At 45.1% G+C, this 13003-nt stretch overlaps 3 protein-coding genes across 5 annotated transcripts; 1 reads left to right on the top strand and 2 right to left on the bottom strand.

Annotated features, from left to right (window-relative positions):
• Positions 1-38: 38 nt before the first annotated feature.
• On the bottom strand, positions 39-3703 carry e2f3 (E2F transcription factor 3). Its single transcript, XM_019875635.1, has 6 exons — positions 3254-3703; positions 2311-2395; positions 1953-2187; positions 1361-1492; positions 1099-1213; positions 39-923 (listed from the first exon to the last, which is right to left on the bottom strand). Exons 1-6 carry the CDS (start codon positions 3443-3445, stop codon positions 741-743), a joined length of 942 nt encoding a protein of 313 aa, XP_019731194.1. The 5' UTR covers positions 3446-3703; the 3' UTR covers positions 39-740.
• A 713-nt stretch (positions 3704-4416) lies between these two features.
• Positions 4417-7626, bottom strand: srfbp1 (serum response factor binding protein 1). Of its 3 annotated transcripts, XM_019875626.1 has the most exons (4): positions 7527-7626; positions 6238-6726; positions 5629-6162; positions 4417-5598 (listed from the first exon to the last, which is right to left on the bottom strand). In XM_019875626.1, exons 2-4 carry the CDS (start codon positions 6724-6726, stop codon positions 4879-4881), a joined length of 1743 nt encoding a protein of 580 aa, XP_019731185.1. In that variant the 5' UTR covers positions 7527-7626; the 3' UTR covers positions 4417-4878. The 3 variants fall into 3 exon arrangements, with proteins under 3 accessions (XP_019731185.1, XP_019731183.1, XP_019731184.1); XM_019875624.1 differs by having other exon boundaries at positions 4417-6162; XM_019875625.1 differs by lacking the exon at positions 7527-7626 and adding an exon at positions 6814-6837 and having other exon boundaries at positions 4417-6162.
• A 33-nt stretch (positions 7627-7659) lies between these two features.
• On the top strand, positions 7660-12997 carry LOC109519216 (macoilin-like). Its single transcript, XM_019875623.1, has 11 exons — positions 7660-7911; positions 8757-8898; positions 9001-9127; positions 9328-9451; positions 9649-9827; positions 9959-10490; positions 10741-10899; positions 11430-11612; positions 11687-11807; positions 11890-12064; positions 12146-12997. The coding sequence occupies exons 1-11, from the start codon at positions 7832-7834 to the stop codon at positions 12346-12348; spliced, it is 2025 nt and encodes a 674-aa protein (XP_019731182.1). The 5' UTR covers positions 7660-7831; the 3' UTR covers positions 12349-12997.
• Positions 12998-13003: the final 6 nt, after the last annotated feature.

Genomic DNA, 13003 nt, shown 5'->3' with positions numbered 1-13003 from the left:
TAAAAACCAAAACAAAATTTTTTCAAGGCCTTTTTTTTTTTTTAAGGAGGCCCCCCCCCCCCCCCCATCTTTACAGACGCAATATTTCCATTGTGAAATGAATATCTGGGAACAGAACAGAAAGTTCTCTTGAACAAAAGAAAATCAGCCTAAAAAAAAGTTGAAAGTGTGTTTAAACCTTTCCACATTCAATCATCACATGAGCATAGAGAATTGATTCCGTTTACGCGACTACTGTAAATGATTTGGATGCGTGGTGCCGTTTACGGTCACGATTGAAGTCAGTGTTATCAATTTCATGAGTGTATGTTGACATTGACAGCAGACTGAAGCTAAAATCCAGAAAATGTCATTTCATGTAGACAAGGCTACAAATATGCATAATGTGTAAATAGTGACTTTGAAACAACAATTCGGACAAGTACATACAGTATGTGATGCAACCAACTCTATACATACAGTATGCCATTCACACCAGTGAGTCCATTTTCGGTACATTCAGGTAAATAAATGGCTCCTTGTACAGTTTGCATGACAATGGCCGATACAAAGGGGGCGTACCGAAAGGGAAAAGGTGCGTTATCAGCAGAGGGGGACAAAAAGCTCATCGGTGATGAGGTCATTTTCAGTGATGAAGGCGGCAAAGCTCTGCGGGTCTTGGATGGAGTTTTTCTTTAAATGTAACAGAGTTGTTGTGCGTGTTTGGTAAACAGGCTTGTTGTTTTTGGAAAGTGGCATCTCTAAAAACAGGGTTCACTTTTCAGGGGCATCTGAACAAATGAGCTGTATAATGAGTCAGCGGCAGCGTCTCTATTGGCGTCGCTGTCCAAATCCCCATCTGTGACTTCCATTGGTAGAGGCTCGTCTGAGCAGATCAACACGTCAATTGGGCCTCGAGTGCTCTTGAGGTGGATTTGCAAGCTCTGTGAGGACAGACAGAGGCAGGCAAGAGTTTTGACACACCGCTTGATAAATTCATCGTTCAGGGTTTGGCCCGCACATCTATCACGACATTGTGGTTAATGTGTAGGAAAACGGGACGCCTTCTCCCTTGTGACTTGCATACAAGTGCATCCAACTCGGGTTGACAAAACGTACTTCTTTTGGGTGCGTCACGTCCAGCCTCGTGTCTTCGGGGCCTTTGACCACAAGCACAGTTTGCTCCCTCATGATGGGAATGCTTTGAATATCCTCATAAGTCACATAGGCAAACGTGAAGAACATTGTTAAGGAATACGCGATTCCACAATCCTGACAATGCAGTCCAGCACCAAAATAAGCATGCATGCTCTCTGATCAATGAATGGGTGAAGTACAATCTGGAATAATAATCATAATTTTTTTTAAAAAAAAAGGATATCTGCTGGTCTGCTCGTCCACACATATCCCATGAATTGCTCTCGTGCAGCTTTCGATCAGCTCATCCAGCTTCTTCTCTTCTTCAGAGAGGTCATTCATCATTTTAATTGTGTCTTTGTTGAGCCAATCACCCCTGCGGACACATGGCAAAAAAAAAAGCACAATACACACATACATAAGCAATTTGGAAACCGTATGATATTTAGTCATTTGGCATCAGCAAAACGGTGTGGATATTACAATAAAATACATCCTGAATTATATAGCGCTTTCACAACAGCTGCAGCTGTAACAATTAAAAAAATAAAATAAAAAATCTACACAATCCTTTTAAAACGCCAGCTTTTTGTGACGGACAGAATTTAATTCAAAGCTTCTTTTTCCACCAATAATGTGGCCTATAGCCTGTACAAATAAATGTTGACATTTCATCTGGGGAGTGAGGGAGTAAAAATGAACCGAGATGACACGCTTGCACAAGTGCGCACACCCTCTGATAACTAAGTTATGAGGGTATTGGTATTGGAACAGAGCCATGGTGACTTATTTTTTAATATCCACCATATATTCAAACCCACACACTGTGTACTTACAACCACTGTACATGATTCTTATATATCTTTTTGATGAGGTTGATCCCCTCCAGGACGTTTGTGACATCATAGACACGTCTTTTGGAGGAGTTGAGTTCCTGGGTCACCAAGTTCAGGTCCAAAACGCCATCTTTCGACTGCTGCAGCATGTTCAAAAACTTCCTTGTCAACAAAACGAGCGACGTGTCGTTCCGCGACCTTTTCAAGTTGTGTGGATTCATACTACAGGGAGGAGCTGGGAAGGAAATAAAGAATGAGCAACTACGACTGAAACAGCAACAAAAATCAAATGCAAGGATTTATTTCTATTGATTATTTTCTTGTGGTAAAGAAGCATGAGAAACAAAAAAAACGTTACTTTCTTCTCCTGGAGGTGGATTTAATGTGCTGGGCTCATAGACAATTGACACCACGGCATAATTCTGCCAACCTGGGTCCCTTCGCTATGAAAAAAAATACACACAAATTTCAGAATGCAAACAAAATATTCAAACAATCAAATTTAGATTCAGCAAGACAGACCAAAAAAGGGGGGTCACACCGACGTTGGGCACAAATTGGTGCATTTCCAACCGGTTTAAAGAGTCATAACATTCTTGCTATTTGTCAAAGGAAAATGATACATATTTCACTGGTTAGCACCAGTACCCAGTTTAGCACCAGTCCGAAATTGGCTCTACCTCCGGTGCTTGAAACTGGTGCTTAAACTGGCCCCAATTATAAGTTGGGCCAGACTCTGGCATCAACTACGTCAGGGGGCGTGTCAGCCGGGGTTGTCATGACGATCGCAGATGTAGAGGAATAAAAAGGATATCAGCGTTTGCTGATTGCATGTCTCTGACTGTTATAGACGACATACTGTACAAGTATGTATAATCGATGCTATTCTAAATTTCCTAGCAGATCCTAACGGTGCATTATTAGTAGTAGTAGTAGTATGATTGTTAAGAGCACAGGCTCTCTTGGGTAAATGTCGACGTAATCAGTGAGGCTTAGTCGCTTTACGATGACGTAATGACATAGCTCCGATTTGGCTCTTTGCCGGTGGAAAACCAAACACGTCCTTGGTAAACATGTGTTAAGCCCCAACCAAGCGCTGGCCCTGGCGCCGAACTAAGTTTTTTTTTTGGGGGGGGGGGTGGAAAGGGATACGAGTGAGCTTTTGAAAATACAATGTGGGCTATGCTCATTCACACTACACACTCGAACAGAACTACACAAAGGAGATTTCGTTATATAATGCACCATGTTGTGAATAATGACAAGAAAGTCGCCCATTTTTGGTTTGGTTGACAGATTACCTTTACTGGCTCATCAGAACTTTGATCCGACCAGGTTAATGACTGTGGTCCGGCCTGCGACGCCTGCTGCGACTCATCAAACGCATTCGATAGCTCTTGCTTTCTACGGGAGGAAACATCGGATGTCCGATCTTTCGAACTTCCATTTGTTTCTTCTGATCCCTCAGTTGTGATCATTGCGTCGCCCAGCATGTCCAGAAATGTTCCAGCGGTTATTCTGCTAGCAATTAACGTGCCGCACGAGCTCACGCGTATAACCTACCTGGACCATTCTAATACAATTATCTACGCACGCACGGAGATGTATGTTTGCACTGCGTTGCTTCTTGCACAAAGCGTAATTTATGTGGTTAACACAATTTTGGGGGGAAATTTCTAACCTGATATTCGCACCCGCAATAACCAAAGCAGCTAGCTAACGTTAAATCGTGACGTAAAACCTGCACACCAATGAGCAGTGAGAGTTGGAGACACGTGACTTTTGTTTTCAAGTATCCAACGTTGACCCGGTTCCATATTTAACGGTTCAAAGATTTAACAAATAAGCTTCGCTTTGTGATTTTTTTAGAGGCGGCTGAAGTACGCATTCTATGTACATTTCATGAAAAGTAAAATGAGTCCTCCTGATTTCACGTAACAAATGGTTTATATATATAAAAAAAACGAACTGTAGTCTTTGATTTCACCATCTATTGGCTACTTGTTTAATTTTGAAGTCTTCCAAACGTCAAATAAAATGGTCTTTTTTTTTAACCCGACCAAGGAATCTGTTAATACAATCGGATCATAATTATTACGTTTTTATGAACACCGAACCACGTATTCACAGCAGTAGAGCAGATTGACAAATGATTGTATTTTTTTTTTTGTCCAGCATTTGTTTGAATAAGGTAGTGTCTGCATTAATCACAGCTCTGAGCTTCACACAAGCTGGTCTAACTTTACAAATGTTATACCGTGATGTGACCGTAAATGTTTCTTCATATTTAACATAGTTTTTGAAATTAAATAACTTACCAGCCAGCAGATTTATTTTACTCCTTTTACAAAAAGGTAAGGGACCAAAATAGTAAAACTCAGTGACTTGGATCAGTAACTTTACCCTCATTTAATGACCAGCCTGAAAATTGAAGCACATTAGTGCTTGTTACAGAAAAAAATAAAATCAGCATATTGGGGAAATGCACATCACTGTGTGAGACTGGCTAAGTTTAATCAGCATTTTCCAATAACCTCTGAATGAGCTGTGGAGCCTGGTACTGCTTAGTCGGTGCATCTGTAAATACTTGACACATACAAAAATAGATTTTACGAGACTACAAATTGATTCAAAAGCTTTTGCTTGCCCTTTCACTGAGCTTTGTTATAAACATGTTAGTCTCTGCTTTTCATACAATGAATATACAAGCCTTCCAAATACTCCCGATGTCTTTCCCGATACTACTGGTTTGCATTATACTGAATCATGGAATCACATTTTTGAAGCAACATTCCTCAAATTTGAATTTTGTCCTTTTTTCATAGAAATAAAAACCACCAAATAACCAGGAAGCAGCTCGCAATTCGTGCCTAAAAAAGGCATTTTTAAAAATTGCCTTGATTACAAAATAAAGAATTAATACATATCAGTCATCATCATCAAACTTGATCTTCTTCCCTTGGAAAGCCAAAATTTGCCCTTGCTGCTCTTTTCTTTTCTTACTGGCTTCCCACGACGGATGCAGGGCCTGTTGTGGGGCCTGATGGGGAAGACCGCGGCGATCCTGCTGCCTCACCGCATCACCTCGGCCGCGCCCTCTGAAGTTTGTTCTCTCTGAATCGGAACGCCTGGCGTCAGGCCTGTTGACCTTGCTGTTCGTTGGTCCTCGCTCCTCTTTTCGGAACTTTTTATCAAAGTCTCCACGGCCCCCGCCCAGCGGTTTCCCTTGCCCCCTAAACGGCTTCCCCCTTCCGCCCCGACTCGGTTTTGTTTGAGACAAAGAGCAGAAGACAGTCTGAAGTTTGGGTGCTTTGGTCTTCAACCGTGACTCAAGCTCATCGAGTTCACATTGAAGCTCGTCAGCCGGCTTGGCTTTTTCTGCTGAATCCTCTTTCGTCTTGTCGCCTTCTGCCTTTTTACTCTTCTTTTTCTTAAATTTGCTGACTTTGCCCACAAAAAAGTCATTCTCGCTATCGCTCTCTTCCTGGGACGACTGCTTGTGGAATCGTTCCTCAGTGCTGTCGTCAAAGTACGGTTTGTCCTCCTTGTCAGAGAGCTCTAAATCGCTTTCTTCTTCTTCTTTTTCTTCTTCTTTGGTGGGCTTGGACACCACTTTTGGTTTATTCTCCTGAGCCTTTGCTTGCACCACTTTCGGTTGATTTTCCTTTGCTTGCACCACTTTCGGTTGATTTTCCTGAGCCTTAGCTTGCGTTTTTTCCTGAGCCTTAGCTTGCGGTTTCTTCCTTGGCTGTTCTGTTGGCTCACACTTTTTGACAATTTCAGCCTCCACGGTTACTTTCTTGTCAGCGGCCGGAGTAGCTTGAGTAGATTCCATTTTGCCCTCATCAGGTTCAGAAATAGTAGGCTCATCTTTTGTGTCTTTATCATCGTCGTTAGTGATTTGCCCCGCTTGTTCAGGACTTTTTTCCTCCTTTGCTTCCTTCTTCTTTTCTATCTTTTTAGCTTTAGCATCCGGTGAGTACGGAGCTAACATCCCATCATCCTTGCTCTTCTTCTTTCGTTCTGCCTGCTTCCCTCCCTTCCTCCTCTCGTCACTGAAAGCCTTCACAGCGGCCTGGATGTCCTCGATCTTTTTCTTGAACTGGGGGTGGGAGGCTATGCGAGCTATGGCTCTGTCGCTCATGGAGGACTTTGGGTTCTTGCACACTTCGTTAAAGTTGAGATTCTTCTGCAAGGCAGTCTTGGTGACCTAAGGATGGATCAAAATAAGTATGTTTAAAACAGGCTTTACATTTCGCTCTAACCCCTGAATGTAGATACATACAAGGTCCGGTCGGAGCACTTTCATTGCGTGGATCTCCTCCAACAATCTGGCGACCCTCCTCTGGTTCTTCTCAATGGCCGCCTCTGTGCCCTTCTTGTTCTTCAGCCCAGCGATTTGACGAATGAGCTTCCTGCTGAGCAGTGCCCGCACTCTCTTCACCTCTTTTCTCATGTTCACCACCTCATTGTTCAAGTTCAGGACCTGAGGCTGCTTTTTAACTTGAACTTGATCAGGCTTGATCTCCGTGTCAACTTTGGGCTGTTTGGCCTCCTCCTCATCTTCATCACTGCAGTCCTCTTCTTTAAATTCTTCTGAATCTCCTCCAACTTCTTTCTCTCCTATTTCCCCTGCTATTTCTCCTCCCACCATGTGCTTCTCTTTATTGTCTCCCTCCACATCTCCATGATTGGACTCTTCTCCCGCATCTTCCTTTTCCTTCTCCCCAATATATGATGCCATGTTCTCTACGTTGTCCTGAGAAGCAGTCATCTGTTAAAACATGAGCACATTAGATCAGGAGGGAAAAGTAACGAATAGGTCTACTTAACCCGTGTATTAAGCATAATGGTCACGTACCCCGCAAAGGTTGAATCAAAGCAATCAGCCTCATGTTTGTTGAATTTGTTGGGTGGTTTTCTGAGTAGAAACGTGTTATAACACTGGTGGAATGCCATAAGATTTTTCAAATGTAAAATATGTGCCATGGCCTAATACCAGTGTAGGTAATTATGTTGCAAATATGCACACAGGAAATATTCTTATTAAAGTAATTCGGACATTAAACTAAAATAATGACAAATTATCCAATGTCACTTTATCGATGTCACAAATAACATTTCTTGATTTATATATCTATTCCAGCAATAGTTTTGGTGACAAACAGAACAATTACGTGTCTTTCAATTAAATGGTGTACGGTACAATGAAATGCGCTGTCGAATATTTTGATAGAATGTACTATTGCTGACACTGGTGGTATGCCGTGACATTATTCGAACGTAAAGGTGGGCGGTAACGAAGTTGCAAATAGGGTGTTTAAAATGCTTCAAACTTTCACGAAACATGTTGCAACGTAGCTTACAGTCCGATTTCATTCTATATAGGAAGCATTGATGGAAGCTACGTGATAATGCAGCGAGCGCACAAGCGTGGCGGGGCGAGCGTGCACACGTTTTGCCAGGCTGAGTTGAACAAAGTAGCTTGAAGAAGCGTCTGCACGACGGGCAACTAGCGGATGCCTAAAATTAATACAAAGCGATCAAAGCACGTCTCACTACGACACGGCTTACCGTAATTAACAGGCAATACGCTCTCGACGAGAGACGAAGGCTGCAAACGCTTAGGGGGCGGCCATGTTTGACGTCGCTACGCCTCTGATGTCGTCATCACGTCAGACGTCGCGTCAGGGAACGCGGCGCGTCGTGAAAAGGGGAGGGGCCTCGGGCGCACTGTTATTATTTATTTCTTTGTTTCGCGTGTATTAAACAAAAACAACGGTGGCTAATTCACGGCCTGTGCATATTTCGCGAGAGCGAATGACAGTCGCGTGCTCCCGCTACCGCACCGACACATCGGGAAAATCATCAGGGGGAGGATGAAGCGGCGCAATGCGGACTGCAGCAAACTCAGACGGCCGTTAAAACGGAACCGAATCACCGAGGGTATATATAGCAGGTACAGGGAAAAACGGGTTGGAGGGACGTTATTGTGTAACGATGGCGCCGATCTCAATGTCGACATTGGTCTTGCATGCTGCGCCTCATTCATATTGAACGAAGATGTGCATTACGAGCTCTTCGAACAGCAAGATGAACATTCTGGTTTATGGTGTTGGGGGCTGGCGAATGTCTGTTATTTTGTTCCTGGCGAGCTAACGTTCCTTCATTCAAATCTGGCTCCGCATTTAAATTGCGTTTGCTAGAAATCGCCCAGTGGTTCGCGTGAGTCATCCAAGAGAGACCCCCCCACCCCCCCGAACCCCCAAGCATCATTCCAAACGGATTTAGTTTGACTGAATAATGTCAAAAGATGAATGATTTGAGATGCACAGTCGAAGGTCTGAAAGAATGATTTGCGATGCACAGTCGAACGTCTGAATATTGTCTCCTGCTGAAATGCTGTGTAACAAAGGAATGTATAGAAAACAGTACTTCTTTAAAAATCCCAAAATGCATGTAACGTCTGTCATGACTCATGATCTTGAAACGTTTTAAATGGTTTTGCAGTATTTTGAGCGCACACAATTTCAGCCGATTACATACCGTGTTGTAAACATGCTATTATAAATCACAGTTCGCACAATTATCCGTGTAGCATAATTAGCCTTTAATTGCCGCACACGCCAAAACGCAACCTCTTAACCTTTGAATTAAGTATCCCTCTAACCATTTTCTCAAATAATGCTGATCGCTACAAAACTACCAGGTCATACAAATCTGCACTCAACGATTGTAAGCAGCTGGCTTTTGTCCCAAACGTCATTTATCTCCAGTGTGTCTTTTGTCTTCCTCTCCTCGCAGTACATTCCTGTATCTGAAGTTCCTGGTGGTGTGGGTGTTAGTTTTGCTTGCTGACTTTGTGCTGGAGTTCAGGTTCGAGTACCTGTGGCCCTTCTGGCTTTTCCTTCGCAGCGTCTACGATTCCTACAGATATCAGGGGCTGGTAAGAGGATGATAAAAATCCAGTGCATCCCCAAAGTCCGCCCGTCTCATGAGATACTCAATTTGTTGAAGTTTCTCCCTTTTCCCTACCTCTCTGTTTCAGGCATTCTCATTCTTCTTTGTGTTTGTGGCACTCACGTCAGACATCATCTGCCTCCTGTTCATCCCTGTCCAGTGGCTGTTCTTTGCTGCCAGCACCTACGTATGGGTGCAGTATGTATGGCACACAGGTCAGTTCGCGGTGTATTGCATTCCCGCTTTTTGTTTTTGCGCAGGCGACAGTTTAATTGGGCATAAACGTCTGGCCTCGATGCGTGAAAAGGATCGAATCTGTCATTTGCCCACTGACCCGCTTGCTGGTTGAAAAGCACCATAAGAGTGGTCGTCTTTTGTGCAAGAGAGAAACCTTGACTTTGTTTGTTACACCCAGAGAGAGGAGTGTGTCTACCCACTGTGTCGTTGTGGATCCTGTTTGTGTACATCGAAGCTGCCATCCGCTTCAAAGACCTGAAGAACTTTCATGTCGACTTGTGTCGACCTTTTGCTGCTCACTGGTAAATCTTCTGTCAAGTATCCTTATACCACATTGCAGGGGCTCGTCAAACCGTTTAGCTTGTAGGTCACCGGCGTCACAATCTGAATATGAGCTCTTGAGTGTATTTTTCCAACGTCTCCGAGAAATGCTGCGTCCAGCTTTCGCCACCGCGGCGACGGAGGTGCGGCTTAATCTCAATATTTGTCTTCTTGACAGTATTGGCTACCCAGTGGTGACTCTGGGCTTTGGCTTCAAGAGCTATGTGAGCTACAAGATGCGGCTAAGGAAACAGAAGGAGGTGCAAAAGGAGAACGAGTTCTACATGGAATTGCTCCAACAGGCTCTACCCCCTGAGCAGCAGATGCTGCAGCGACAAGAGAGGGAAGCAGAGGAGGGTGAGTAAACAATAACGAAACTGACACCGTGCAGCGTACATGAAAGTTTCCAGTTGAAGAAGGCAAAAAAACCCACAATTTTTTTTCGTGTCTTCTAATACCGCTTGTTTCTGTTCTTCCGTCTGCTTCAGCCAAGGGGATTTCAGAGACAGAACCTTCCATCGGGTCGCAAAACGGAGGACCCCCCAGCAAGAAAAGCGCCTGCATCCCCTTACCAGAACTGGAGTACAGGGAAAAGGGGAAGGACAATACTGGAAAAGAGCGTGAAGGCAAAAAACCAAACGCAATTGGAATCAATAACAACAACATTATACACTCACTGGACTCCAAACTCCAGGAGACGGAATATATTGAGAACTACATCAGGGCAAAGAAACTGAGCAACGACGCGGCGGGAGAGAACGCGCACGGCGACTCCAACGCCGTCACTGCTTCCAAAGAAGAAGTGGCGGCGAGTGGGAAGAACTACAAAAATGCCCCCGGAGGTGGCGCCTGCAACTCATCGCCGCGGAATCACAGTTTCAGCAACGGCAGCCTGCCGACGGCGGCTTCGTCGTCCACTAAGAATGACAAAAAGCAGAAGGGGGGCGGCAAAAGTCCAAAGGATCCGCTGGAAAACTGCATCCCCAACAACCAGCTGGGCAAGCTGGATGCTCTCGTACGGTAAGAGAGGACATTTCGGCGGGAGGATTGAGCCACCATTGGGTCAAGGCGTTCGTTCCAATGTGCTTCTCCTTTGAAAGTAGCTTTTGTGCGGGGGTGTAATGGTGCCGTTTGATTTTAGAACTGCCTGTTGGCCCTGGATAAGGTCCAAATGGTTGCCCTCGAAGTCCAATGAGTCCTAATGAAAGACAGAAACTCCTGTTACCCATCACTGTTGATGACCTTGTGTCCCCCTCCCCGGTATGAAAAGGATGGAGCAGGACGTGAAACGGCTCAAGGCAGACCTGCAGGCCAACAGGCAGGTGGAGTCGGACTTGCGCAGTCAGCTGTCCACCCTGAGCAGCCAAGACCGCAACCTTCGCTCTGAACTGGGCCAGCTCCAGCAGGACAACGAACTGCTTCAGAACAAGTGGGTGAATGTCCAAGCTGTCCCAAACTCATTTTCTAGACAATGACTTGTGTTAAAAACCATTGCAAACAAAAAGGGAACTTTTTGAAATATTTTTCTCTCTCAAGCTCTGAGCTCGGAAGCTTTTTTCAAAAGGCCATGTCTCATATTGGCAGAAACCTCTGCCAATATGGCGAAAACACAGTTATCAGGGCTGTTTGAAACTCCGCTTGAAAATGCACCTCCATGACTTGGACTTAGTGTTCCAAGATCCCCCCGTGACTCTTCAAAAATCAACACGTGCATGATACAAATGTGTCAATGTGCTGGTAAATTCTAAGCCTCGGCACTCACACGCTTTGTCGCGCTTGCTTGTACAAAAGAATCGCAGTTCTAATTGTTTTCGTTTCTGCTTGGGGACAATTTAGGAAAAGTCATCCAATTGTAGGGCGATAGTGTAGTCATTAAAGTTCTTTTGAATGGCCGTCAAATGTCAAAACGAGTTAAATTTGACCCGACGAAAGGTTTCATGTTAGAACCCGCTGCCACAGGCTCCACAGTTCCGTCCAGGCCAAGCAGAAGGATAAGCAGACCATCTCCCAGCTGGAGAAGAGGCTGAAAGCCGAGCAGGAGGCGCGGGTCCTGGCTGAAAAACAGCTGGCCGACGAGAGGAAGAGGAAGAAGATGGAGGAGGCCACGGCCGCCAGAGCGGTGGCGTTAGCCGCGGCCACCAGGTACTCGTTACCGAAACGTTCAAGCGGTCAATAAGGCAAATGGTTAGCGCTCACATTTTTGTTTTCCCTTCCAGAGTGGAGTCGACCGATTCCCTGCGTGGTCGTATCAGAGATCTGGAGACCGAGTGCAAGAAGCTCAGTATGGACGTGAAAGTCAAAGAGGAGCAGATTCGAGATCTGGAGGGCAAGTGCCAGGTAGGACCGAGGAGTCTACACGACTTGCTGTTTCATATGAAACGCAGCGCTGCCGTTAACAACCGGCGAATCTCGCCTGCAGGAGTTGCGCAAATACAAAGAGAACGAGAAGGACACCGAGGTCTTGATGTCGGCGCTGTCAGCCATGCAGGAGAAGACGCAGCACCTGGAGAACAGCCTGAGCGCCGAGACCCGGATCAAGCTGGACCTGTTCTCCGCTCTGGGTGACGCCAAGAGGCAGCTGGAGATCGCGCAAGGTCGAGAGGGAGGGTTCGAAATGGCGTGCGTCGCGCACAGCTTCGGTCCGCTCACACTTGGGTCTCTTCCTACGTATGCAGGCCAGATCCACCAGAGGGAGCAAGAGATAGCAGAGCTCAAGCAGAAGATCGCCGAGGTGATGGCGGTGATGCCCAGCCTCTCTTATTCGGCTGACAGCAGCAACCTGAGCCCGGTGACCCCGCACTACTCCTCCAAGTTCATGGACAATAGTCCCTCCTCCCTGGACCCCAACGCCTCAGTCTACCAGCCCCTCAAAAAATGACCGGGCTGACTTTTTTTTTTTTTTTCCGCTTTTCTTTGAAGCTCTTTGTTTCACTTCGGGTCATTCTGAGTTTACAAGCCTCCGACAGATTTTGCACTGAGAGACACAACTCCTGCAGACATATCAACATTTGAAAGGAGTGTTTTGAGTCGGGTTGTGAGGTTTCAGGCAGGTTGATTTCAATAAACGGGGGAATGAGGAATACTTTGTCAGCCGAGAAAGAGACATCGTGCGTCACTTTGCATCACCGTATTCCTCAACAGGCTTTTGTTTCGTATGAGTCCATTTGGGCTTAATTTCAAGGCACTTAAGCAATCAAGTTGAGAGATACATGAATGTAAGCCTATTCATTCTTTGGGATCCCTGTCAACGTGAAGCAATGATTGTTTGCTATCTAAAGTAGAAGAATTTCCCCCACTCGATTAAACGCTGTAGTTGAGACCCTGAGGATTAATCACGGCACTGCCAAAACACGATACAGTACATCACCTTGTCTCATGTTCTTTTCCATGTGGACCAAATTGCAACCTGTTAGGCCATATCCTTTGATGAATTTAATAATGATGTCTCGGTAACTGCTCGTTACCGTTCTTATTTTGCAGATTATTCAGTGCCTTTCAATTCTGCAATTTTTTTCAAAACGCTGCAGCCGGAT

This window comes from Hippocampus comes, unplaced genomic scaffold (assembly GCF_001891065.2).
Source record: "Hippocampus comes isolate QL1 unplaced genomic scaffold, H_comes_QL1_v1.1 scaffold12, whole genome shotgun sequence".
Taxonomy (NCBI): Eukaryota; Metazoa; Chordata; class Actinopteri; order Syngnathiformes; family Syngnathidae; genus Hippocampus; species Hippocampus comes.
The sequence above is the reverse complement of the archived record's forward strand: the minus strand, read 5'-3'. Positions and strand labels throughout refer to the sequence as shown.